Here is a 25,166-nt window from a genome sequence, read left to right as displayed (position 1 = left end):
TCCTCTAGAGCAGGGGTCAGCAAACTTTTTCTGGAAAGAGACAGATGGCAAAAATTTTAGGCTTTGAAGACTATAAAGTCCCTGTTTCAACTATTCAACCATGCCACTGTAGCACGAAACCAGCCACAGATCAGTGGCTGCTTTCCAATAAAACATTATTTACAAAAACAGGCAGGAGGCCTCATTTGGCCCTATAGTTTGCCAACCCAACTCTAGAAAATTCTATTTTTTTGTATACTTATTTTAGATATCTGACCCAGTACTGACCCAAAAGGGAGTCTCCTTAGTTGAACTATTAGTCTTATTCCTTTCAAGCAATTGATCTAAAAATATCAAGTGTCTTCAAAATGCCCAGCATCTTTGCTGGGTGCTGTGGAGATACATAGGAAGTGTAAAGATCCAAAAGATTAGCTGTGGAAATAAAACTAAAATTCTTGAACATTTAGAGAGCAGTTAAGTACTCAACTGCATGGTAATGAAAGTAAGTGTAAAAGGAATTGAAGATAAAAGAAAATAATAAGGACTGGAGGAGTCTTTAGGGAAGAGTTTACTGAAGATGGATCCTGAAGGATGAAGCTCAGATTGAATAGCCATCTGAGGGGGACAAAAGTAGGAAAGGTTGTATTATAGAAGGAGAATCAGAAGCAAAGCCAAAGAGACAGTAATGGGCATGACATTGCAGGGTGGAAGTGAGGATACTTGCCTAGCTAAGGCTGAGTTTTTTTCTCACCCAGTGGAGTTATGGGAAGTTGAAATGGGTTGGGTGGAGTCGGATCATACTGAAAATCTGGGAAGCCAGATGGAGGTGTTTGGCTTCAATGTGGTAGGCATTTGAGAGCCACTGGAGTTCTCTCAGCAGGTTGGTAATGAAATAAAAGTGGCATTTCTGAGGTAAGTGAAACAGTGGTTTAAAAAAAAAAGTGCTGAAGTCAGATTAACATTCTGTAAGGCTGTTGGGATGATCCAGAGTAGAGGATATTAAGATTATGACTATATATGATGAGATAGGGTAATGGGGATGCTATGGACTAAATGTTTCTGTCCCCTCAAATCAATGCTATGGTATTAGGAGATAGGCCTTTGGGAGGTAAGTAAATCATGAGGGTGAAGCCCTCATGAATGGGATTAGTACACTTATAAGAAGAGGCCAGAAGAGCTAGCTAGCTCTTTCCACCTTGTGAGGACACAGAAGTTGGCAGTGTGCAACCCAGAAAAAAAAGCCCTCACCAGAACTCAATCCTGCTAGCACCCTAATCTCAGACTTCCAGCCTCCAGAACTGTGATAAATTTCTGCTGTTTATAAGCCACATAGTGTATGACACTTTGTTATAGCAGCCCAAACTGCCTAAAACAGGAGAGAAAATATCAAATCTGAAAAGCATTTAAAAGTATGAGACATCTAGCTTCTGGAACACAAGTTACAAAAATGAGGTCTTATGTGATGCATTTATCCTAAGAATCCAGGCTTTCTAACCAGGACAATCCAAAGACTGGAAAACTAAAAGGCAAGTCATTTTGTTGATGACTAGAGTTTTGTTGACATCAGGTTGCTAAATAATAATTTATTTCATGTTTTTATATGAGCTTTAAGAAATAGAAGACCCCAGGCAAGCAAGAATCCTTTGACAAGAGTCAATTATAGAAGACTTGTAACTGAATGAGCTTATTTAGCAGTGAAAGCAAAGACTTAGCAACAAAAGGCTGTACTGATGATTTGAGCATATACATACATTTGCCCACTGTGAGGCCAGTCACTAGAACTTTTATTGAGCTGTCCATGATTCTTTAAAAAGGTTGCCTAGATGTTTATGACATAAGCCTGTGTAATAACTAATAAAGACTTGGCACTTGCCTCATTAGCCAGGGACTTAAACTCAGAACTGTGCTTCAGTTACTGCACAGCTTCCTTTCAATTTATGCTCTAAGAGCCTGTTAAACTCAAAAAAGAGTGACATGACTCTAGTTGCCTTTGTTGTTTTTCAGCTTTAGGGGTCTGTGCATATGCATTTAAGAGTTGGGAAGGTGACCCTGAGGGTCCTCCACAGGCTGAGAGTGGTGGGATAAAGTCAGCAGAGGAGGAGAAATATAGGAAAGGGCAGGCTCATGAAAGCCAAAGAACAACTTACTAGATAGAAATGGTTACAAATAGTATCAAACACATTAAGAAGTCAAGATACGTTGAGGAACTACCAAATGAATTACCATAGGGCTGGTAACCCACTTGATTTTAAAAATACAAATATACCTTGATTCAATCAGCTAATTAATTTTGTAATCAGCAAAATCAAATTCATGCCATAAAACTTTTGTTTGAAATCTTTGATCCCCTTTCCTCCGTCTACTCACATGAGCATAACTCAGGAAGAAGAGCTGGTTGTTGGTGAAAGTGATGCCTGGTAGAAGAGGCTCCTCAACTCCCTGCCTTCTGTCATTTATCCATTTCCTGTAAGCCTAGTGAGAGAACAAGAAGAGGTGAGTCTTTGCAATGGTGAGTTTTTCTCTTTTCTCAACAGTTACTCCTGCCACATGCAAAATGCATCATGTCAAAATTTTCTTTACGAAAACAAACACCTGGAAATGCAAGTCCATGTCCTATCACTTACCAGTACTGCAGGTACACCTGTAGAAAGGCCTTACACTCAATGTATACCAAAGCAGCTGGACCAAAGCATTCAGATGTTAAATAACACTTGGGAAAAAAAGCTGTTCTTTCTATTCCTAGCAGGGAACAAACTAATACAATGGCAAGACCCCTATGGCAATAATTTTGGGGTCCACATATTGCCGTTGTTTTTATTTTGCCACTTAAAAGTAGTGCCCTCCTTTTATAAAATAAAGTATATTTCAACTAGGATATAGAAAAGACATAACCGGGAGTAACAGTCCAGTCGTTAAATTGAATGCATTTAGCTTTATGAAATCTTTCTGCATTCCCCTTATGCTTGTTATTTGACCACAAACTAGCGAATGATGAAAACGTTATAATGAACCTTGCCCAGTATATGAGAACCACTACCCTCTGGCCATAACTGAGAAGTTTGATATGGTATGTACTCAATGAAAACAAATGAACCTAGCCCCAAGGAGTGTTCTGTAGCATGCTTCCATCTGATTGTGAATGTATTTTCTGAAACCTATCCTTAAAATACATGATTCTCAATAACAAACATTATTCTTTAGAGTGACTTTACACCCCAAAAAGAAAAAGAAATGTAGTTCTATTTATATAATAGGGTCAGCAGGGAGATACACTTCTATTTACAGAAATTCCATAATATCTAATGCCTCAAGAACATAACTGTGGTATGAAGTGAGGTACACCCATATGGTGTTTTATGGCTTGATTTTTAGAACCACAGCAAACATAGCAGCGCATACCCTAAAAGCTTCCCGCAGGCCTCCATTATCGGCAATATTTTCTCCCAGGGTCCTCTTCCCCTTTACCTAACCAAAAGAAAAAAGAAAAATGAGTGTTTTGTGGTCAACTATCATTCAGCAAGGGGCATAAATATTATAGCAAAAAAAGTATCAAATTTTAAAGAGAAAATTACATTCAGGAAATCAAAGATAGTCATAATTAGCCAGCTCCAATAAAATGTTAACAATATTCTGAGAGACTGTGGTTTAATGGGAAAAAAATAGGAATGTCAATATACAGGTTACTTTCTCTGATTAACTCACAGAATTTGAGTATTCTTCTCATTGCACCTGTCTTTCCAAAAATTTACCATCCACACAGGAACAAGATTTCAAGACCAACTATCATCATTTTACCTTCAGTGATTTCTATGAAAAATTAAAAGGAAAGTAGCTCTCCTAGGGAACAAAAATCAAATAGAAGTAGTGCAGATCACAAGGTCGAGGTTTGCAATATGTATGATAACCAGCCAAGCATCGTAAAGAAATTCTTCCCAATAATTCTTCCCAATATTCGAGATTGTTTCTTAAAACTTTAAATGAGCTCGGACAAAAATATTCTAAACCAATACAGCACACAAGCCAAATCCTACCTGCTGCTTGTTTTCGTACATGCTGCAAGGTATAAGACCAGATTTTACATATTTCAACAACTGGGGAAAATCAAAAGAATATTTGATGGCACATGAAAATTATGTGAAATTCAAATTTTAGTGTTCATAAATCAAGTTTTATTGGGACACAGCCATGCCCATTCATATACTTATTATCTGTAGTCGCTCTGTTGCTACAATGGCAAAATTAAATATTGCAACAGAGACCACATGCCCCACAAAGCCTAAATTATTTACTATCTGGCTGTTTATAGAAAAGTCTTTAAAGCTTTGTGTAATAGGCCAAGGAGGCCAGAGATGTCTGTGTCCTAATCCCTGGAACCTGCAAATATGTTATCTTATTCACTGCAAAGAAGATTCGGGCACAGAGGAATGGCCCCTACAAAATGAAGCTGGAAAAAAAAAGTATAGCAAAGGAGCCTTTTATTATGTGATTATGTTAAGGATCTTGAGACACAGACTTTATCCTGGATTGTCCAGGTGGATCCAGTGTAGTTACAAAAGTCCTTACAAGAGGAAAAGGGAGGCAGGAGAGTGTCACAGTGATGCAACGTGAGAAGACTCCACTGGTCATTGCTGGCTTTGAAAAAGGGAAGGGGCCATGAGCTAAGGAATGTGGCCAGCCTCTAAAAGCTAGAAAAGGCAAGGAAACCAATCCTCCCCTAGAACCTCTAGAAGGGAATGTGGCCCAGCTGACACTTTGATTTTAGGCCACTGAGATCCATGTCAGACTTCTGCCATACAAAACTACATGCTAATACATTTATGTTCTTTTAAGCGACTAAGTTTATAGTAACTTGTTAGAGCAAGCCACAGAAAACCAATATACCTTGCTTGAAACTTTCAAACCACGGATCTTACCAACTCTTTACTTTTAAGCTAGCCCAATCACCCAGGCATCAAGCAATATCAAGGCATAAAAACAAATCTTTAGAAAATATTATTCACTGAAATCATGCAGGACCCTCCTAGCTTCAGTATACAAAGGCTACCATTCCTGCTTTACATATATTCTTTGTTATCCATAATCCTATGAGGCAAGTGCTAATTATCACCATCCTTGTTCAACAATTGAGGATCTAAAGCTCAGTGTGTGTAGCAGATGTTGATACCCCACCAGATCCCCTTTTCTACCTAAACTGTGCACCCATTCCTGCAGCTGCTAACAGCTCAGACCAACCTTAGTTTATAGGAGTCACCACATTTGGAGACTTCCAGTAATTGACTGACATGCAGATCAAACAGCCCAGTCACTTGCCCCTGGGCTTAACAATTTCTGTGGTATAATTCATGCTTCAGAATCCTTTGTGGAATCAGGATGAGGCTAAATATCTCCCGAAACCAACAGGTATCCTTCATTTTATTATAGGCTTCTCCTGAAACTACTTTCTCATATAAATCACTGACCTAGGCAGGGTGTGGTCGCTCAGGCCTGTAATCCCAGCACTTTGGGAGGCCAAGGCGGGCAGACCACCTGAGGTAAGGAGTTCAAAACCAGCCTGGCCAACATGGAGAAACCCTGTTTCTACTAAAAATATAAAAATTAGCTGGGCATGGTGGAAGGTGCCTTTAATTCCAGCTCTTCGGGAAGCTGAGGCAGGAGAATCGCTGGAACCCAGGAGGCAGAGGTTGCAATGAGCCAAGATCACACCACTGCTCTCCAGCCTGGGAGACACAGTGAGATGCTATCTCAAAAAAAAAAAAAAAAAAAGCATGACCTAACGAACCCCTTCTTGGGCTCTGCTTCTAGTGAACAGAAGACAGAATGACAAAGTAAACTGCTCACATTTTCACTAGGATTCAAACACAAGCAGTCTTCTGTCTCCAGAGCCTTTGCTTCCTACTGTGCTACCTTCTCAAGTGCCAACTCCTCTTGGCTCTTAAAGACCATGATCATATTTTGATCATATTTTCCAGTTCTGCTTAAATTTTATCCCCTTCCTTTTTACTGAGTTTTTTTTTTTTTTGAGACATGGTCTGTGTCACCCAGACTAGAGCACAGTGGTGTGATCCTATCTCACTAGTGTTCAAACACTTCTTCCGTCTCAGCCTCCTGAGTAGCTAGGAGTACGGGCTTGCACCACTACACCCAGCTAATTTTTTAAAAACTGTTTTTATAGAGACAGGGTCTCCGTATGTTGCCCAGGCTGGTATTGAACTCCTAGGTTCAAGTCATCCCCCCACCTTGCCCTTCTAAACTGTTGAGAATACAGGCATGAACCACCATGCCTAGCCATTCACTCTAAGCTTTATATCTAAAAGCAAGCCTTTTGGAGAAGCCTCTCCCCTCTGGCTCCTTGAACTCTGGTCTGCCTCAGTAGACCACATGGCCCTAGGTTTCCACAACAACCAAAAGGCTCAACAGCTGCTGATAGCCTGCATCTGTGGTGCCCCATCTGAGCTCTGCCAAATTCACAACAAAGAAACATTAAAGCCCAAAGGAATAGCTCCTATAAACGAAGCCAGAAAAATGAAGCACGGCCCCTATATCCACAAAGGAAGCCACCCACTCTCCTGTGGGAATGAAACTGAAGCTGTTTTCTTATGGTTAAGTGGATTTATGCTAAGACAGGCATGGCCTTTCTATCGTCCTGGTGACAAAGGTACACATTTGTCAGAATTAAGTTTCAATCTCTCTGACACTTGGGCCAAAATAAATGGTGAAGAGCAGTCCAGCCACACATCACCCAGATATAAAATGAATTTAAAATAAGAACCTGAGCATGATATAGGGGAAGGAGTATGGACTTTGGAGTCGTACAGACATAAACTCTTATTTAGACTCTACCATGGGTTTTAATCTCTTTGAACCTCAGTTTAATCCCTTTGAACCTCATACATAAAACCTGTACACTTAGTAATAACTACACCTCTCAGGACCAGTATGAGGACACATTTGTTTCAATTAAGTCAAAAGTTTCACTCTCATGCCTGCATATGATAATCACCAGGAAATATAAATTCCCTTCCTCCAAGAAAACTGTTCTATTATTTTTGGGGGTTTTTTTAACCCAAAAAATCTTTGGCTTTGATTTTTCCTGGGATAGGGTACTAATGAGTATGTCACAAAGGATCAGGAACACTAACTGTCTTGTATTGAACACTTACTGTAGGTCAGGCATTGTGCTAATGCTTCACATTGCTTTGTTCATTTAATTCTTACAACAAAAAAATGAGTTCAGAAACACCCATTTCACAGATGAAGATGCTGAGACTCAGGAATATTAAGTAACTTGCCCAAGTTCGTAAAAACTAGTTGAATCTAGATTTGGACCCATGTCTGACTCTAGAACCCCTTTCTGCTGTGCTTTTCTTGAAGCAACATATACTTCAGATGACTCTTCACAGTGTGAAAACCCCTGCACTGTAATATAGATACACAGAAGCACCCATTTTAGGTCTTTTCAGGTCACAGTTGTAGATATTCCAAAATATATAGGCAGAGAAAAAGCTTTCCAGGACACTGATAAAATAGCTAGACACCATTCAAGGATACCGACCGGTTTCTCTGCCTGAATGAGCAGTGGTCTCACTTGGGCTGAGCATGGTTTAAGAACCAGGAGAACCAAGTCAGTGTTTATAAACATTCCCTTTAAAAGAAGCATATGGATTTTTACCTAAGTTCATCTGCAAGTATAATAGATCTGAGGCATAGCAAGGATTTAGGTATTTTTCCAGCCCCAGTAATACATCAGGACAAAGTTCCTACCTGGTTAAGGGATGACAAGGCCCCCGTCCCAAAGATTCTGATTCAGCAGGTTCCCAGGGAAGACAGATGTTGTTGATCTTGTAAATACGCTTTGAAAACCAAAGGTTTAAAGCAAGCTAATGTCCAAATGAGGAAAAATGAAACACAAGGTTTCCCCTTAGCCACAGTTGTACTCACATTTAAGCCAGCTTTCTTCCAGTAATAGTTGCTATACTGGTTAATCATACACTTTGTTTTTTCCTTAAACTTCTCTTCTGATTCAGTAGACCACCAAGGATCCAGGTTTCCATTTTTATCATATTTTCTACCTAGCAAAAAGAAATGTTCAAAGACATTTATGTTATTTATGGAAACTAAATTCATCTTTCCTTTCCCTCACCTCGACAAGCCTTCAAAAAGCAGTCATAACAGCAGGGAACACTCTTCCTGAGATCAGCTCCTGCCTTCTCTCCGATGTCACAGGTTAATTGTAAAAAGTGAAAAGGATAAAGAGAATTGAGAAAGTTCTTTCCTTCTAAGGAACACAGAGCATCTTAAAAATGAGATTCAACAATTTATTACATATACTAGTCTTACCCAATCTTGCATTCTGTGTCTTCACCTGATTTGACCCAAAATGTTCACTGGATTATGAAATAAGATGCCTAATTTAGAAAGCCCATGGAAGAAATCAGAGCATTACTACCAGTTAATTTCCAAATGATCCATAGGAATAGCCCCAGTGACTCATCCATACTGTGCGATCATAGACCCTGACTCAGCCCTATAAGAACCAGTTTCCTCCAAGTTGCCAGGAGCTGAAAGACACATAAAACCTCTGTTATGAATCATTCTACAGCCACTAGTGTCCTGCTTAGACGAGAAAGATTGCTCTAAAAAGAAAACTTGGTACAAGAATGAAAATCTCCAAATCATAATGGGAAGAAAGATTAAACATGCTTTCTTGCTATGTGCTCACTCTTCATTTTTCTCTACATCCTTTGAAACAAAATTTGAATGCTGCTAGACTGTCTTCTATATTCAAGGTTACTATGAGAATCAGAGGCAATCATTTAATTGTACAGACAGTTTACAAGAAAGTCCCCTAAGTAAAGTTGTTAATTGGAACAACCCAAAACTCTTCAGCAAGGCTGTATGCTACTAACACCACCCCCTGGGATAGTATGGAGTCACTGTCCTCACTAACCATTCATTAAATAGGTACCAGACATGTACTTATATGGGCAATGCACTGTCCTAAGCGTTAGTTACAGAGTGAAATTGCCACCATTAGATTCATTCCTTTGAGAGAGACTTCACAAGTTCTTCAGAAGGTTCTGGGGAGGAACTGTACTTAAATTTCCTAGGAAAAAACTACTAGCTGTTGTTTCTTAGCTAAGACTCTCATCTCATCTCAGATAAACCAAACACCCAAAGACAGAAAGTCTAACTCTGGAGAGTCAGATGAGTACAAGTCAGCCACATTTTAACAGAGAAACGAAGACCAGGGGAACAAAAAAAAATCTATGTGATTAAGGAAGGTCTGGTGGGAGTACAGGAAAACTTTTCTAGAGGAGCCAAAGGGTCTCTGGCCCTAGGGTAGGTATCCAGGAAAAGATGTTAGAGATACTACAGGGAAAGAAGAAAGCGGTCCCCCTGTATATAGCGTTGCCTTGGGGCAACTGGTGCCTGAGACTGCCTGTAAATCATTGTATGGGTATGGATGTGATTGAAACTTATGGATTAGCAGCAAATTACTGAGATTTCATGTGGCCTTCCCATAATACTCCAAAGTTAAAGGAGAAAAGAGTGCTGATTAACGCTGATGAAGACTCTCAAAGGCAGTCATTTCTTGAGTTTATGTCGTATTCTGCTTTTTCCTTTTTCTTAAATGTCATTGGGATACAAAGCATATCCTATTACATAGATTATTAGGAACAAATAGAATAGGCCAGGGGCAGTGGCTCATGCCTATAATCCCAGAACTTTGGGAGGCCAACGTGGGCAGATCACGAGGTCAAGAGATCAAGACCATCCTGGCCAACGTGGTGAAACCCCATCTCTACTAAAAATACAAAAATTAGCTGGGTGTGGCAGCACATGCCTGTAATCCCAGCTATTCAGGAGGTTGAGGCAAGAGAATTGCTTGAACCCAGGAGGCCAAAGTTGCAGTGAGCCGAGATAGTGCCACTGCACTCCATCCTGGCGACAGAGTTAGACTGCGTCTCAAAAAAAAAAAATCAGAATATAAGCCAGTATCGAGAAAAAAAAAGACTAAGCATTGCATAATCTTCGAAATCATAAAAGGGAAACAGTCAGCCAAGCTGCAGAGTCCTAACTCAACAAGTCCTAACTTGGCAGCATGTATAATCATCATTGGAGCAAAGCTTCCTCCCCCAGGGAGAATATCTCAAGACAATGAATATAGAAATGACAAAGGGAGACACTATAAATCAATCCCTGAAACTACTGTGGCAGCTACAGCAATCCTGATCTAAATGCAAAGCTAATTTTATTGAAATTACAAGGCCGCTTTTTAAAGTCTACCCTGATCACCAATGGGAACAATTGTTTATTTATTGCAAGCTATCATAGCAAGACATGGGGAAAAGTTTTCCATCAGCCATCATACTGCTTTGGATAATCTTCAAGCTATGATGCTGCTGTTATGCAAAGATAATCATGACAATTAACATCCACATAGTCAACATTATTATAAAAGCAGCAGCTTGTGAAATGAACCAGTACTTACCATTATTATCAAATCCATGTGTAAATTCATGTCCAACAATTACTCCTATAGCACCATAACTCAGAGATCTATGGCATAAATACATAAATTGGAGACAATTACAAGCATGAATCTTAGAGCATAATCCTTTAATTTTTTTTCAATGGAAAGCCAAGATAAAATGCTTTCTATAGTAACCATGGTAATAATAATCTAATAACCAAACACATAAAGCTACAAAAAACTAAACATACCTTCCAATTGAAATAGACAAAGAAAATATAAATTCTAACATTGTCACTATGACCACATATGAACCTTAGCATCCTGCTCTGTGAAATTAGGGATGTGAAAGAGATGATTTCTAAAGTCCCTTTCAGCCCTAAGATTTCTATGATTTTATATCTGCTGTAGCTATGTATGTATGAACACCTAAAACAGGGCTTGAAAATATCCTGTCAGTGAACATATCATTTATTTTTTTATCTGGAAACTTGTTGAAAAGTCACTATAATCTTAGAAGTTAAATTGTTTTCCAAATGGAAACTTGTTGAAAAGTCATTATAATTTTAGAAGTTAAATTGTTTCCCAAATGTAGTCATAAAAAAGAAATAGAGCAGAGATTAAAAGGGATCACTCTGTTTTCAAAGGCAGTCACGTTCCTCTTTCTGTTATAGATAAGATGACAACTGAATAGCAAGCATTTGAAAAAGGTGCCACATTATTTCTCTTCACCTCTGAAGAAGCATGTGGTAGATTATCTATAAAAGGGGCCAACCACAATTCTACCCACCCCTGAATGCACATATACCCCCCTCCCATCAAGAGGCAATCAATTGCGCTCTGCTTAAATCTGGACTGGCCTTGAGACTTGCTATGACCACCAGAATGTAGTGGAAGGAGTCAGGTATAACTTCCAGGCTTTAAGAAACTTAGTAGCTTCCATTTTCCACCTTCTTGCAAGTCACTTGCAAAGAAGTTAACTATCTAGCTAGAGAGAATGAGGCCAAATGAGGCAAACAAGAAACCCCAGAAGTTGAGAGACTCTGAAGGAAAATAGAGAGGTCCTGGCAGGCCCCGCCATGAGAGCCAGCCCAACTGGGGCACAGACTGGTGAGTAAAGTCACGTTAGGTCCTCCAGCCCTACTTGGGTGACCCTGGCCAGCACCATACAGACCAGAGACCAGCTGTCTCAGCTCAGTCCTGCCCAAACTAAAGAATAATAAGCCAATAAATGGTTGCTTGATGGTGCTTTGTTACATAGCAAAGCATATTAAGAATATACGAAAATGCAAATCAAAACTACATTGAGATACCATCTCACGCCAGTTAGAATGGCAATCATTAAAAAATTTGGAGACAACAGATGCTGGAGAGGATGTGGAGAAATAGGAACACTTTTACACTGCTGGTGGGAGTATAAATTAGTTCAACATTGTGGAAGACAGTGTGGTGATTCCTCAAGGACCTAGAAATAGAAATTCTATTTGACCCAGCAATCCCATTACTGGGTATATATCCAAAGGATTATAAATCGTTCTACTATAAGGACACATGTACACGAATGTTCATTGCAGCACTGTTTACAATAGCAAAGACATGGAACCAACCCAAATGCCCATCGATGATAGACTGGACAGGGAAAATGTGGCACATATACATCATGGAATATTATGCAGCAATCAAAAACGATGAGTTCATGTCCTTTGTAGGAACATGGATGAACCTGGAGACCATCATTCTCAGCAAACTGACACAATAGAAAATGAAATACCGCATGTTCTTACTCATAGGTGGGTGTTGAACAATGAGAACACATGGACACATGGACACAGGGAGGGGAGCACTACACACTGGGGTCTCTTGGGGGGAATAGGGGGAAACACCAGGGGGGTGGGGAGTTGGGGAGAGATAGCATGGGGAGAAATGCCAGATATAGGTGAAGGAGAGGAAGGCAGCAAATCACACTGCCACCATGTGTACCTATGCAACTATCTTGCATGTTCTTCATATGTACCTCAAAACCGAAAATGCAATAAAAAAAATATACGAAGAAATCAATAATGGGGTTTCCATATGTGTGTCTGGGATTTTCTCTCTCAATATAAATTCTATTGAGGCCAATCCCTTATCTACTTGTTAATTGCTAAATCCTCTTTACCTAGTACAGATTAAGAAACTAACAATGATTCAACTAATTGATGAGTTAACTTTACCATCTCATGCAAGTGACTGATCTATATTTATCTGAATTTAGTCATTGAACCTATGGATGAGAATTACAGACCACTTAGAATCCTTATTGTGAAGAATCTCCATGAGATTTGCAGTTATGCTAAAAATATCTCACAGTTAGCTCCTGACATGCAACATCAAAGTCACCCAGCAAATAGATAGCACCCATAACTGGAAGGAATGGAAATTTTTGAAGCAACATGTTATTACAAGACATAATGATCCTTACCATACTAATTGTTTGTCTCAACTATACCCAAGGAAGTGTTGTATGATTTAATTTTTCCCCTTGGTGGCAATTCTTTCCCTTATTATTTCTTTCCTGTAAGGTAATTTGCATTTGAAAAAATGCTTCCTACTGTTTTTCCATCACTGCAAACCTTCATTAAAGAAGAGTGAAATTATGCATTTCAATCGTAGAACTATCATAGTAGTGTGGGACAAACTTGCAATTTTACATGGTGTTAATTTTTGCGGCAGTAGCTATCAGTGTGTAGAGTGCAGCATTTAGTTTTTCCAGGTCTCACAGCTCTGAGAATAAGTACTTGGTCCTCTACAATCCTCTGTCAATGCTGTGGACTGGATGGATTGAAGGCATGAACAGTGGAAACTTATAGAAATTGCTGTGCAATAAATGTCCCTTAAGAGAGGGGCTGCTCCAACAAGCTTCCTATTTGCAAAAGGTAATAGAGAATTCAGAAAGTGATTGAATCATTGTAAGTTTCAATTCTCAGTTATATAATGACAATCCTTTGGACAAGAGACAAAGAAAAAGTAATTTTATATGACTAAGCCTGACAATAATATTTCATAATATTAGATTCACATCCTCTATTTTATTAATGAAGAGTATTTACATTCACATGTCATATTAAAAATAAATAAACTCTCCCTTTTAAAATGCAACTTTGGCTGGCTGGTCAGAAACTGTAAGATTTCTTGCACTGAAGATCTAGTCTTCCAAAAATGAAATGGGGAAAACACCAATTTCACTACCTACTCAGTTTCTCTTTTGTTCTTATTACTCAATGGGTTTAACATGTACACAGAATTTGCTGTCAACAACAAAACTACTCTACTGCTGTCTGGACTAACCATGATCTCACACTGTTGTCAAGTAAGGACTGCCCTATGCCTGAATCATAAAAACAGAAACATTTCTGAGTTAGAAGTGCCTTACAGGTCATCTAATCCAAGTTCCAGAATGGAACCCCCCTAGAAAAACCCCTTCAAATGGTTATAAGACTCTGCTTGGGTATTTCCAATGACCAAGAGCTCATCCCCTTCTAAAGTAACCCATTCCCTCTTTGGACAAGTCTAAACATAATAGCTCTCCATAATGCTGATCTGAAATGTCTTTTCTATGGCTTCCATCTATTGGTCTAGTGCAGCCTCTAATTGAACACCTGCTGAATCTCCTGAATATAGTAAGTCATTCTCCCACCTTAACTTTCCTTCAAAAATATGCTGACAGTTATGAGGTTCCCTCTCAGGTGTTAAGTTCTTTCAACTCTTATTCTTCAGTCATGAATTCTAGATCAGCATTTCCCAAAACATAGGGGAGTTTGGGAACCTCTAGGTTTCGAAGGATGGTTACCAGAGTCTATGAAGGGTGGTGGGGGGCTGAGGACAGAAGTGGGGATGGTTAATGGTACAAAAAAGATAGCTATGTTAAACACATCCAAATAGGTTTCTTTCTTGCAGAAATTCTACAGAACTTTTATGCTGATAACTATTGTGATTCTCCAAAACTGAGGGAAGTAGAGGATGACTTACCTCTATTACTATTTCATGGAACAGACACTTTGGGAAATGTTGTCTTCAACCATTTACAGTCCTGATTCTCTCCTCTGGAAATAATTCAGCTTGTTCATGCCCCATAATTAGACTTAACACTCAGATGAGGACTAAGGTGACCAGTGTGAGCAGAAAGGATACTAACTCCCTTGATTCTAGAGGCTCTCCATCTACTAATACAGAATAGATGAACTTATGGGAAGCCATCACACTGGACCGTGACTCCCATGTCTTTAGCATACTTATATTCCCAATGCCAAATACCTGAATGATACTTAATAGCTATTCATTCAGTGGATAAGGACATAGAAGTCTTTAGGAAAAAAATTCTCTTTCACACTCAAGTATTCACTATGACTTAGCCTAAGGTACAAACAAATAGACACTAACATCAACTCCTAGGTTTCTATGACCTTAGCTTTTATGTCAGAAAATCATGCTAACAGACCCAAGAAACAAATCACCTAATAACTTTCAAATCTAACCAGACTATTTCCTAACCACAATAATAGAAACTCAGTTAAATTGTTAACAATAAGCAGAATCAAAGAATTCTAGGACTTTTCTAGTTTGAAGGCAGCTTAAAGAATATTTAGCCTAAACCTTTTTTTTTTTTAGAAATATGTACATATTTCTAATGTTAAAAGTAGGGCAAATTGATTCCAAACATCTGAACACTTAAGAAAACTATGCAGAGGGACCAACTCGAGATGGCGTGGTGAGAACAACACAGGATTGAAGCTTTCGGTGAACGCACAGAGGGTGAGTCAGGGCCACATTTCCAGATGGATCTGTTGCCCACAGAATGGGGAAATTCCCAGGTATAAAAGAGACGTGGGACGCCAGCGCAGCAGTTTTGGCTGGTGCAGCCAGCGGCTGGTGAAGCTGGCAGCTGGCACTACAGAGCAGCGGCGCGCCACAGCACTCCGCACAAAGCGCACTGGTCTGGGTGCCCTGTTTAACCGGCAATCTGAGACTTGAGAGGGCAGATTGGCATATCCATCTGATTGAACGGGACTTGGACAGTGAGCCAGGCCAGGAGATTTCAGGGAAACGGCATTTGGGCCAGCGCAGTGGGACAAAACGGCGATTCCAAATGCTCCATGTGGAGAGTTTCACTGCGGGCACAGCTGAACCCAGGACGGTGCAGCTCGGTAGGAGAGGGGCATCCACCATTACCGAGGCAATCCACCCCTACTGAGGTTATACTCCCATTGCTGATGCAGCCTGCCATTGCCAAGGCAACCCGCCACAACAGAGAAACTCTCCCACAGGGCATAGCCTGTGGCAGCAGGGCAGAGACCACAGCAGCAGGACAGAACCTGCAGCAACAGGGCGGACCTCACACCAGCAGGGCAGAGCCTCGGCAGGCAAATAGTGACTAGACTGCCTCCTAGCTGGGCAGGACAGCGCAATGGACACTCGTAAAGAAAGCCCCAACCCCCCGAGACATCTGAGAAAAAAACGGTTTTTTTTTTGAGTTCTGCTGCAGCAGAATTAAACGTAGCAGCCTAACAGCCCTGAATGAAAAACAGAGCTCACAGCTCAGCACTTGAGCTCCTATAAAGTACAGACTGTCTCCTCAAGAGGCTCCCTGACTCCTCTATATCCAGAAGACTGACATTTGGCAGGCATCATTCTGGGACAAAGATAGCAGAAAAAGAAACTGGTAGCATCCCTCACAGTTCCGCAGCTGCTATAGGTGCACCCCAGACAAGCAGGGCCTGGAGTGGACCTCAGCAGTCGTACAGTGGAGGGGCTAGACGGGTAGAAGGAAAACCAAGTAACAGAAATACTTCATCATCAACAATCTGGGTGTCCACACAGAGACCCAATCGAAAAGTCAGCAACTACTCAGACGACAGGTGGATAAATCCACAAAGATGGGAAGAAACCAGTGCAAAAAGAAGGAAAACACCCAAAACCAGAACACCTCGCCTCCTACAAAGGACCAAAACTCCTCACCAGCAAGGGAACAAAGCTGGAGAAAGAATGACTGTGATGAAATGATGGAATTAGACTTCAGAAGGTGGATAATGAGAAACTTTTGTGAGCTAAAAGAACATGTTTTAAATCAATGCAAAGAAACTAAGAACCTTGAAAAAAGATTCGAGGAAATGATAACAAGAATGGATAACTTAGAGAGGAATATGAAAGAATTGAAGGAGCTGAAAAACACAATATGAGAACTTCGCGAAGCATGCACAAGTTTCAATAGCCGAATTGACCAAGCAGAAGAAAGAATATCAGAAGTCGAAGATCAACTCAATGAAATAAAATGAGAAACCAAGATTAGAGAAAAAAGCACAAAACGGAATGAACAAAGTCTCCAAGAAATGTGGGACTATGTGAAAAGAACTAACCTACGTTTGATAGGTGTACCAGAATGTGACGAAGAGAATGAATCCAAGCTGGAAAATACTCTTCAGGATATTATCCAGGAAAATTTCCCCCACCTAGCAAGGCAGGCCAACACTCAAATGCAGGAAATACAGAGAACACCACAAAGATATTCCACAAGAAGAGCAACCCCAAGGCACATAATCGTCAGATTCACCAGGGTTGAAATAAAGGAGAAAATACTGAGGGCAGCCAGAGAGAAAGGTCGGGTCACCCACAAAGGGAAGCCCATCAGACTCACAGCAGATCTCTCAGCTGAAACTCTACAAGCCAGAAGAGAGTGGGGGCCAATATTCAACATCCTTAAAGAAAAGAACTTTCAACCCAGAATTTCATATCCAGCCAAACTGAGCTTCAGAAGTGAAGAAAACATAAAATCCTTTGCGAACAAGCAAGTACTCAGAGATTTTGTCACCACCAGGCCTGCTTTACAAGAGTTCCTGAAAGAGGCACTACACATAGAAAGGAACAACCAGTACCAGCCATTCCAAAATCACACTAAATGCTAATGAGCATCAACATAATGAAGAATCTACATCAACTAACGGGCAAAACAGCCAGCTAGCATCAAAATGGCAGGATCAAATTCACACATAACAATATTAACCCCGTCATCCTCAGCAAACTGACACAAGAACAGAAAATGAAACACCGCATATTCTCACTCATAGGCGGGTGATGAAAAATGAGAACACATGGACACAGAAAGGGGAGTACTAAACACTGGGGTCTATTGGGGGAAAAGGGGAGGGCCAGTGGGAGGGGGAGGTGGGGAGGGATAGCCTGGGGAGAAATGCCAAATGTGGGTGAAGGGGAGAAGGAAAGAAAAGCACACTGCCATGTGTGTTCCTACACAACTGTCTTACATGCTCTGCTCATGTACCCCAAAACCTAAAATCCAATAAAAAATTAAAAAACAATATTAACCCTAAATGTAAATGGAATAAATGCACCAATCAAAAGACACAGACTGGCAAATTGGATAAAAAACCAAAACCCATCAGTGTGCTGTATCCAGGAAACCCATCTCACATGCAAGGATACACAAAGGCTCAAAATAAAGGGATGGAGGAAGATTTACCAAGCAAATGGAGAGCAGAAAAAAGCAGGAGTTGCAATTCTCATCTCTGATAAAATAGACTTTAAAGCAACAAAGATCAAAAGAGACAAAGAAGGCCATTACATAATGGTAAAAGGAATGATACAACAAGAAGAGCTAATGATCCTAAACATATATGGACCCAATACAGGAGCACTCAGATACATGAGGCAAGTTCTTAATGACTTACAAAGAGACTTAGACTCCCACACAATAACAGTGGGAGACTTTAACACCCCACTGTCAATATTAGACAGATCAACCAGACAGAAAATCAACAAGGATATCCACGGCTTGAACTCAGACCTGGAGCAAGCAAACCTGATAGACATTTACAGAACTCTCCACCCCAAATCCACAGAATATACATTCTTCTCAGCACCACATCACACCTACTCTAAAATTGACCTCATAATTGGAAGTAAAGCACTCCTCAGCAAATGCAAAACAACTGAAATCATAACAAACAGTCTCTCAGACCATAATGCAATCAAGTTAGAACTCAGAATTCAGAAACCAACTCAGATCCGCACAGCTTCACGGAAACTGAACAACTGGCTCTTGAATGTTGACTGGATAAAAAATAAAATGAAGGCAGAAATAAAGAAGTTCTTCGAAACCAATGAGAACAAAGACACAACATGCCAGAATCTCTGGGACACATTTAAAGCAGTCTCTAGAGGAAAATATATAGCAATAAGTGCCCATAGGAGGAGAATGGAGAGATCCAAGATTGACACCCTATCGTCAAAATTGAAAGAGCTAGAGGAGCAAGATCAAAAAAACTCAAAACCTAGCAGAAGAAAAGAAATAACTAAGATCAGAGCAGAACTGAAGGAGATATAGACACGAAAAACCCTTCAAAAGATCAATAAATCCAAGAGCTGGTTTTTTGAAAAGATCAACAAAATAGACCACTAGCCAGATTGATAAAAAAGAAAAGAGAGAACAACCAAATCGATGCAATAAAAAATGACAAAGGGGAAATCACCACAGATTCCACAGAAATTCAAACCATCATCAGAGAATATTACAAACAACTCTATGCACATAAACTAGTAAACCTGGAAGAAATGGATAAATTCCTGGACTCCTGTGTCCTCCCAAGCCTAAACCAGGAGGAAGCTGAAACTATGAATAGACCAATAACAACGTCAGAAGTCGAGGCAGCAATTGAGAGCCTACCACACAAAAAAAGCCCAGGTCCAGGTGGATTCACAGCCAAATTCTACCAGACACACAAAGAGGACCTAATACCATTCCTTCTGAAACTTTTCCAAATAATCCAAAAAGAGGGAATACTTCCCAAATCATTTTATGAGACCAACATCATCCTGGTACCAAAACCCGGCAGAGACCCAACAAGAAAAGAAAACTTCAGGCCAATACCCATGATGAACATAGATGCAAAAATCTTCAATAAAATATTGGCAAGCCAATTGCAACAGCAAATCAAAAAACTTATCCATCATGATGAAGTAGGATTCATCCCGGGGATGCAAGTCTGGTTCAACATATGAAAGTCTATAAACGTAATTCACCACATAAACAGAACCAAAAACAAAAACCACATGATTATCTCAATTGATGCAGAGAAGGCATTCGACAAAATTCAACAGCCCTTTATGCTAAAATCCTCAATAAACTTGGTATTGATGGAATGCATCTCAAAGTAATAAAACCTATTTACAACAAACCAACAGCCAATATCATACTGAATGGGCAAAAACTGGAAGCATTCGCTTTGAAATCTGGCACTAGACAAGGATGCCCTCTTTCACCACTCCTATGCAATATAGTACTGGAAGTTCTAGCCATAGCAATCAGGCAAGAAAAAGAAATAAAGGGTATTCAAATAGGAAAGGTGGAAGCCAAATTGTCTCTATTTGCAGACAACATGATAGTATACATAGAAGACCCCATCACCTCAGCCCAAAAACTCCTGAAACTGATAAGCAACTTCAGCAAAGTCTCAGGATATAAAATCAATGCGTAAAAATCACAACAATTCCTCTACACCAATAACAGACTTAAAGAAAGCCAAATCAAGAATGAACTGCCATTCACAATTGCTACAAAAAGAATAAAATACCTTGGAATACAATCACAAGGAACGTAAGGGACCTCTTCAAGGAGAACTACAAACCACTGCTCAACAAAATCAGAGAGGACACAAACAGATGGAGAAACATTCCATGTGCATGGTTAGGAAGAATCAATATTGTGAAAATGGCTATACTGCCCAAAGTAATTTACAGAATCAACGCTATCCCCATCAAGCTACCATTGACTTCCTTCACAGAACTGGAAAAAACCACTTCGAACTTCATATGGAACCAAAAGAGAGCACGCATAGCCAAGTCAATTCTAAGCAAAAAGAACACAGCGGGGGGCATCACACTACCGGATTTCAAACTATACTACAAGGCTACAGTAATCAAAACAGCATGGTACTGGTACCAAAACAGAGATAGAGACCAATGGACCAAAACAGAGGCATCGGAGGCAACACAACATATCTACAACCATATAATCTTTGATAAACCTGACAAAAACAAGCAATGGGGAAAGGATTCCCTGTTTAATAAATGGTGTTGGGAAAACTGGCTAGCCATGTGCAGAAAGCAGAAACTGGACCCCTTCCTGACACCTTACACTAAAATTAACTCCAGATGGATTAAAGACTTAAACATAAGACCTAACACCATAAAAATCCCAGAAGAAAATCTAGGCAAAACCATCCAGGACATAGGAGTAGGCAAGGACTTCATGAAGAAAACACCAAAAGCATTGGCAACAAAAGCCAAAATAGACAAATGGGACCTAATCAAAATCCACAGCTTCTGCATGGCAAAAGAAACAGTCACTAGAGTGGATCGGCAACCAACAGAATGGGAAAAAATTTTTGCAGTTTACCCATCTGACAAAGGGCTGATATCCAGAATTTACAAAGAACTCAAACAGATTTACAGGAAGAAAAAACAAACAAGCCCATTCAAAAATGGGCAAAGGATATGAACAGACACTTTACAAAAGAAGACATATATGAAGCCAACAATCATATGAAAAAATGCTCATCATCACTGGTCATTAGAGAGATGCAAATCAAAACCACATTGAGATACCATCTCACGCCAGTTAGAATGGCGATCATTTAAAAATCTGGAGACAACAGATGCTGGAGAGGATGTGGAGAAAAAGGAACACTTTTACACTGTTGGTGGGAGTATAAATTAGTTCAACCATTGTGGAAGAGAGTGTGGCGATTCCTCAAGGCCTTAGAAATAGAAATTCCATTTGACCCAGCAATCCCATTACTGGGTATATATCCAAAGGAGTATAAATCGTTCTACTGTAAGGACACATGCACACGAATGTTCATTGCAGCACTGTTTACAATAGCAAAGACCTGGAACCAACCCAAATGCCCATCGATGATAGACTGGACTGGGAAAATGTGGCATATATACACCATGGAATATTATGCAGCAATCAGAAATGATGAGTTCGTGTCGTTTGTAGGGACATGGATGAATCTGGAGAACATCATTCTCAGCAAACTGACACAAGAACAGAAAATGAAATACCACATATTCTCACTCATAGGCGGGTGATGAAAAATGAGAACACATGGACACAGGGAGGGGAGTACTAAACACTGGGGTCTATTGGGGGGAAAGGGGGAGGGCCAGTGGGGGGGAGCTGGGGAGGGATAGCCTGGGGAGAAATGCCAAATGTGGGTGAAGGGGAGAAAGGAAGCAAAACACACTGCCATGTGTGTACCTATGCAACTGTCTTGCATGTTCTGCAGATGTACCCCAAAACCTAAAATGCAATAAAAAAATTGAAAAAGAAAACAAACTATGCAGCAGAGGCCTGGGATGATATTAATGAATTTGGTTAAATATAAACCTAGAATTTTTATTTATTCTAACAATGGTGCTTCCCTGTAGTAAGCTTTATCAATGGCTGCCCATGTCCTCTTATCAGTCACCATTTTTGAGCACACCAATCTGACACCCTTCAAATGTCAGCACCTGAAGCTAGTTGCCTAAGGACTTTCTCTGGCCACTAGAGCCCTGTTGGCCTAGGATGGGCACTGCCAGGTACCCCTCGTAGCAGCCATTATCACAATGGTCAGCTTCTGGGAAATGCCAATTTCTCTTATTTATATATTTATGGGAATCTGTATCTAAATCAAGACTAAAATTTTCCATGCATTAAAACAGCCGTACCTGCCAGGTACCCCCTCAATCAATGATAGAAGGTGAGTGGGAGGATAAATACCCCAGCTGCCATGTCTCTGAGGTGTGATCACTCTGAAGCATGTTTTACAGTTCCCCATCAAGATTGAGCTCCAGTTGCCCACAGTGATAACTGGCTTTGTAACACACATGTGGTAGGTGGAATATTGGCCTACAAAATATATCCACATGCTACTCTTTGGAACCTGTAAATATGTTACACAGCAAAGGGCAATTAAAGCTGCAAATAGAATTCAGGTTGCTAATCAGTTAACCTTAAAACAGGAAGATTATCCTGAAGTATCTGAATGGTCCCAATGTAATCACAAGGGTCCTTGTAAGTAGATGGGAGAGACAGAAGATGAGAGTCTGAAGGAGAGGCGACTACGGAACTTTAAAGATGGAAGAAGAGGTCATGAGCCAAGGAATGTGGGCCCCCTCTAGAAGCTAGAAAAGGCAAGAAAACGGATTCAACTCTAGAGCTTCCAGAAAGAAATGTAGCCCTGCTGATGCCTTGATTTTAGCCCAGTGAGAACCAAGTTGTACTTCTGACCTACAGAACTATAAGTTTATGTAATTTAAAGCCACTAAGTTTGTAGTAATTCATTTTGGCAGCCATAAAAGACTCACAGGACACAATTTATTTGGCTTGTTTCCCTTACTATCTCAATTCTCCACTTTCCTGTTGGTGTTACCTTGTACCACCTCTCAAAAGAACTAATTGCACTTGAATACTTATCACAAGGTCAGCTTCTGGGAAAGGCCAATTTCTCTTATTGATATATTTATGGGAATCTGTATCTTTTAAACCTCTATATTTTTAAATTGTCATATATCCAAACCAAAACACAAGAGACTCAACTTATAAAATCAAGACTAAAATTTTCCATGCATTAAAACACAGCAAGTAAAAAGCATAAAATAAAAGTGTTGATACTGACATTGAATATTATCAGAATCTCCACTATGTATGGAAATTGTGAATTACATGAGTCTACAATCTGTTGGTATTAAAATGACTTTTAAACTGGTATCTCTAACTTCCTACATTACCAATTTTGACTTATTCTGTAGCTTCACAGGTTATGTTTCTAAAGATAAATTTGATTATCTTACTAACTTGCTCAAAAACTTCAATATTTTCTATTGCCTATTACTATCCGAGCTCCTTACCTGCCATGCAGAGCCCTCCAATATCAAATCTCAGTCTTCTTTTCCACACCTTCCCTTCATATACCATTTGGGCTAGCCAAACTAGACTCTGCCATTATAGAAACACTTTTCCGGGAGGGGACTCAAGATGGCGCTGTGAGAACAACCCAGGATTGGAGCCCGCGTTGAATCCGCAAACGGTGAGTCAGTGCTGCATTTCCAGACTGATCTTTGTTGCCCACAGAACGGGGAAACTCCCAAGTATAAAAAGACACGGGATGCCAGGCAGTAGGTCTGCCTGGCGAAGCCGGCAGCCGGGGCGGCGGCGGCCGGCCCTACCCAGCAATCCCCACAGGGCGCGCTTTCCGGGTGCCTTGTTGAACCGGCAACCTGAGACTTGAGAGGGCTGGACTTGAGACTGAACGAGACTTGCACAGTAGCCCAGCCCAGGGGATTGCAGGGACAGATCGTTTGGGAAACCCAGTGGGACGAACAAAACCGCGATTTCAAACTATCCCGGGCAGACGGTCCGAGACGCTCTGTGGGGGAGGGGCGTCCACCACTACAGAGGCAACCTGCCCCAACTGATATACACGCCCACTGCTGAGGCAGCCAGCCGTTGCCGAGGCAACCCGCCCCAACTGAGATACACGCCCACTGCTGACGCAGCCAGCCGTTGCCGAGGCAACCCGTCCCTACTGAGATACACGCCCACTGCTGACGCAGCCTGCCGTTGCTGAGGCAACACGCTACAACGAGGAGACTCCGCCGCACGGCGTGGCGGAGACCACAGCAGAGCCGGCAGGAACAGCGCGAATCACACAACAGCAGGGCGGAGCCTCGGCAGCCAAACAGTGGCTAGTCTGCCTTCGAGCTGGGCAGGACACCTGATCGGACATCCAAAAATAAAGCCCAAACCCCTCAACACAGAGCATTTGAGAAAAAAAAAAGGGTTGTTTAATGAGCTGTGTTGCAGCAGAATCAAACATAGCAGCCTAACAGCCCTGAATGAACAACAGAGTGCACAGCTCAGCAATTAAACCCCTATAAAGTACAAACTGTCTCCTCAAGCAGCTCCCTGACCCCTCTATATCCAAAAGACTGTCATTAGGCAGGCATCATCCTGGGACAAAGAGAGCAGAAAAAGAAACTGGTAGCATCCCTCGCTGTGCCACGGCTACTAGAGGTGCATCCCAGACAAGCAGGGTCTGGAGCGGACCTCAACAGTCGTACAGCGAAGGGGCTAGACTGGTAGAAGGAAAACCAAGCAACAGAAATACTTCATCATCAACATTCTGGGTGTCCACTCAGAGACCCAAACGAAAAGTCAGCAACTACGCAGACGACCAGTGGACAAATCCACAAAGATGGGAAGAAACCAGCGCAAAAAGGAGGAAAACACCCGAAACCAGAACACATCACCTCCTAGAAAGGACCAAAACTCCTCACCAGCAAGGGAACAAAGCTGGACGGAGAATGACTGTGACGAAATGACGGAATTAGACTTCAGAAGATGGATAATGAGAAACTTTTGTGAGCTAAAAGATCATGTATTAAATCAATGCAAAGAAACTAAGAACCTTGAAAAAAGATTTGAAAAAAGATTCGAGGAAATGATAACAAGAATGGATACCTTAGAGAGGAATATGAATGAATTAAAGGAGCTGAAAAACACAATACGAGAACTTCGCGAAGCAAACGCAAGTTTCAATAGCCGAATTGACCAAGCAGAAGAAAGAATATCTGAAGTCGAAGACCAACTCAATGAAATGAAACGAGAAACCAAGAT

At 40.7% G+C, this 25,166-nt stretch overlaps 1 protein-coding gene across 1 annotated transcript in view; it reads right to left on the bottom strand.

Annotated features, from left to right (window-relative positions):
- PHEX (phosphate regulating endopeptidase X-linked) overlaps nt 1-25,166 on the bottom strand; it is a 230,315-nt gene that overhangs the window by 7,893 nt on the left and 197,256 nt on the right. The window contains exons 17-20 of the mRNA XM_078362509.1: nt 10,472-10,539; nt 7,918-8,048; nt 3,379-3,444; nt 2,347-2,451 (exon numbers count right to left, since the gene is read on the bottom strand). Of these exons, the coding sequence (XP_078218635.1) occupies nt 2,347-2,451; nt 3,379-3,444; nt 7,918-8,048; nt 10,472-10,539 (370 nt within the window). The remainder of the gene's footprint in view (nt 1-2,346; nt 2,452-3,378; nt 3,445-7,917; nt 8,049-10,471; nt 10,540-25,166) is intronic.

This window comes from Callithrix jacchus, chromosome X, assembly GCF_049354715.1.
Source record: "Callithrix jacchus isolate 240 chromosome X, calJac240_pri, whole genome shotgun sequence".
NCBI classification, from domain to species: Eukaryota; Metazoa; Chordata; class Mammalia; order Primates; family Cebidae; genus Callithrix; species Callithrix jacchus.
This window is presented reverse-complemented; position numbering and strand designations above follow the sequence as displayed.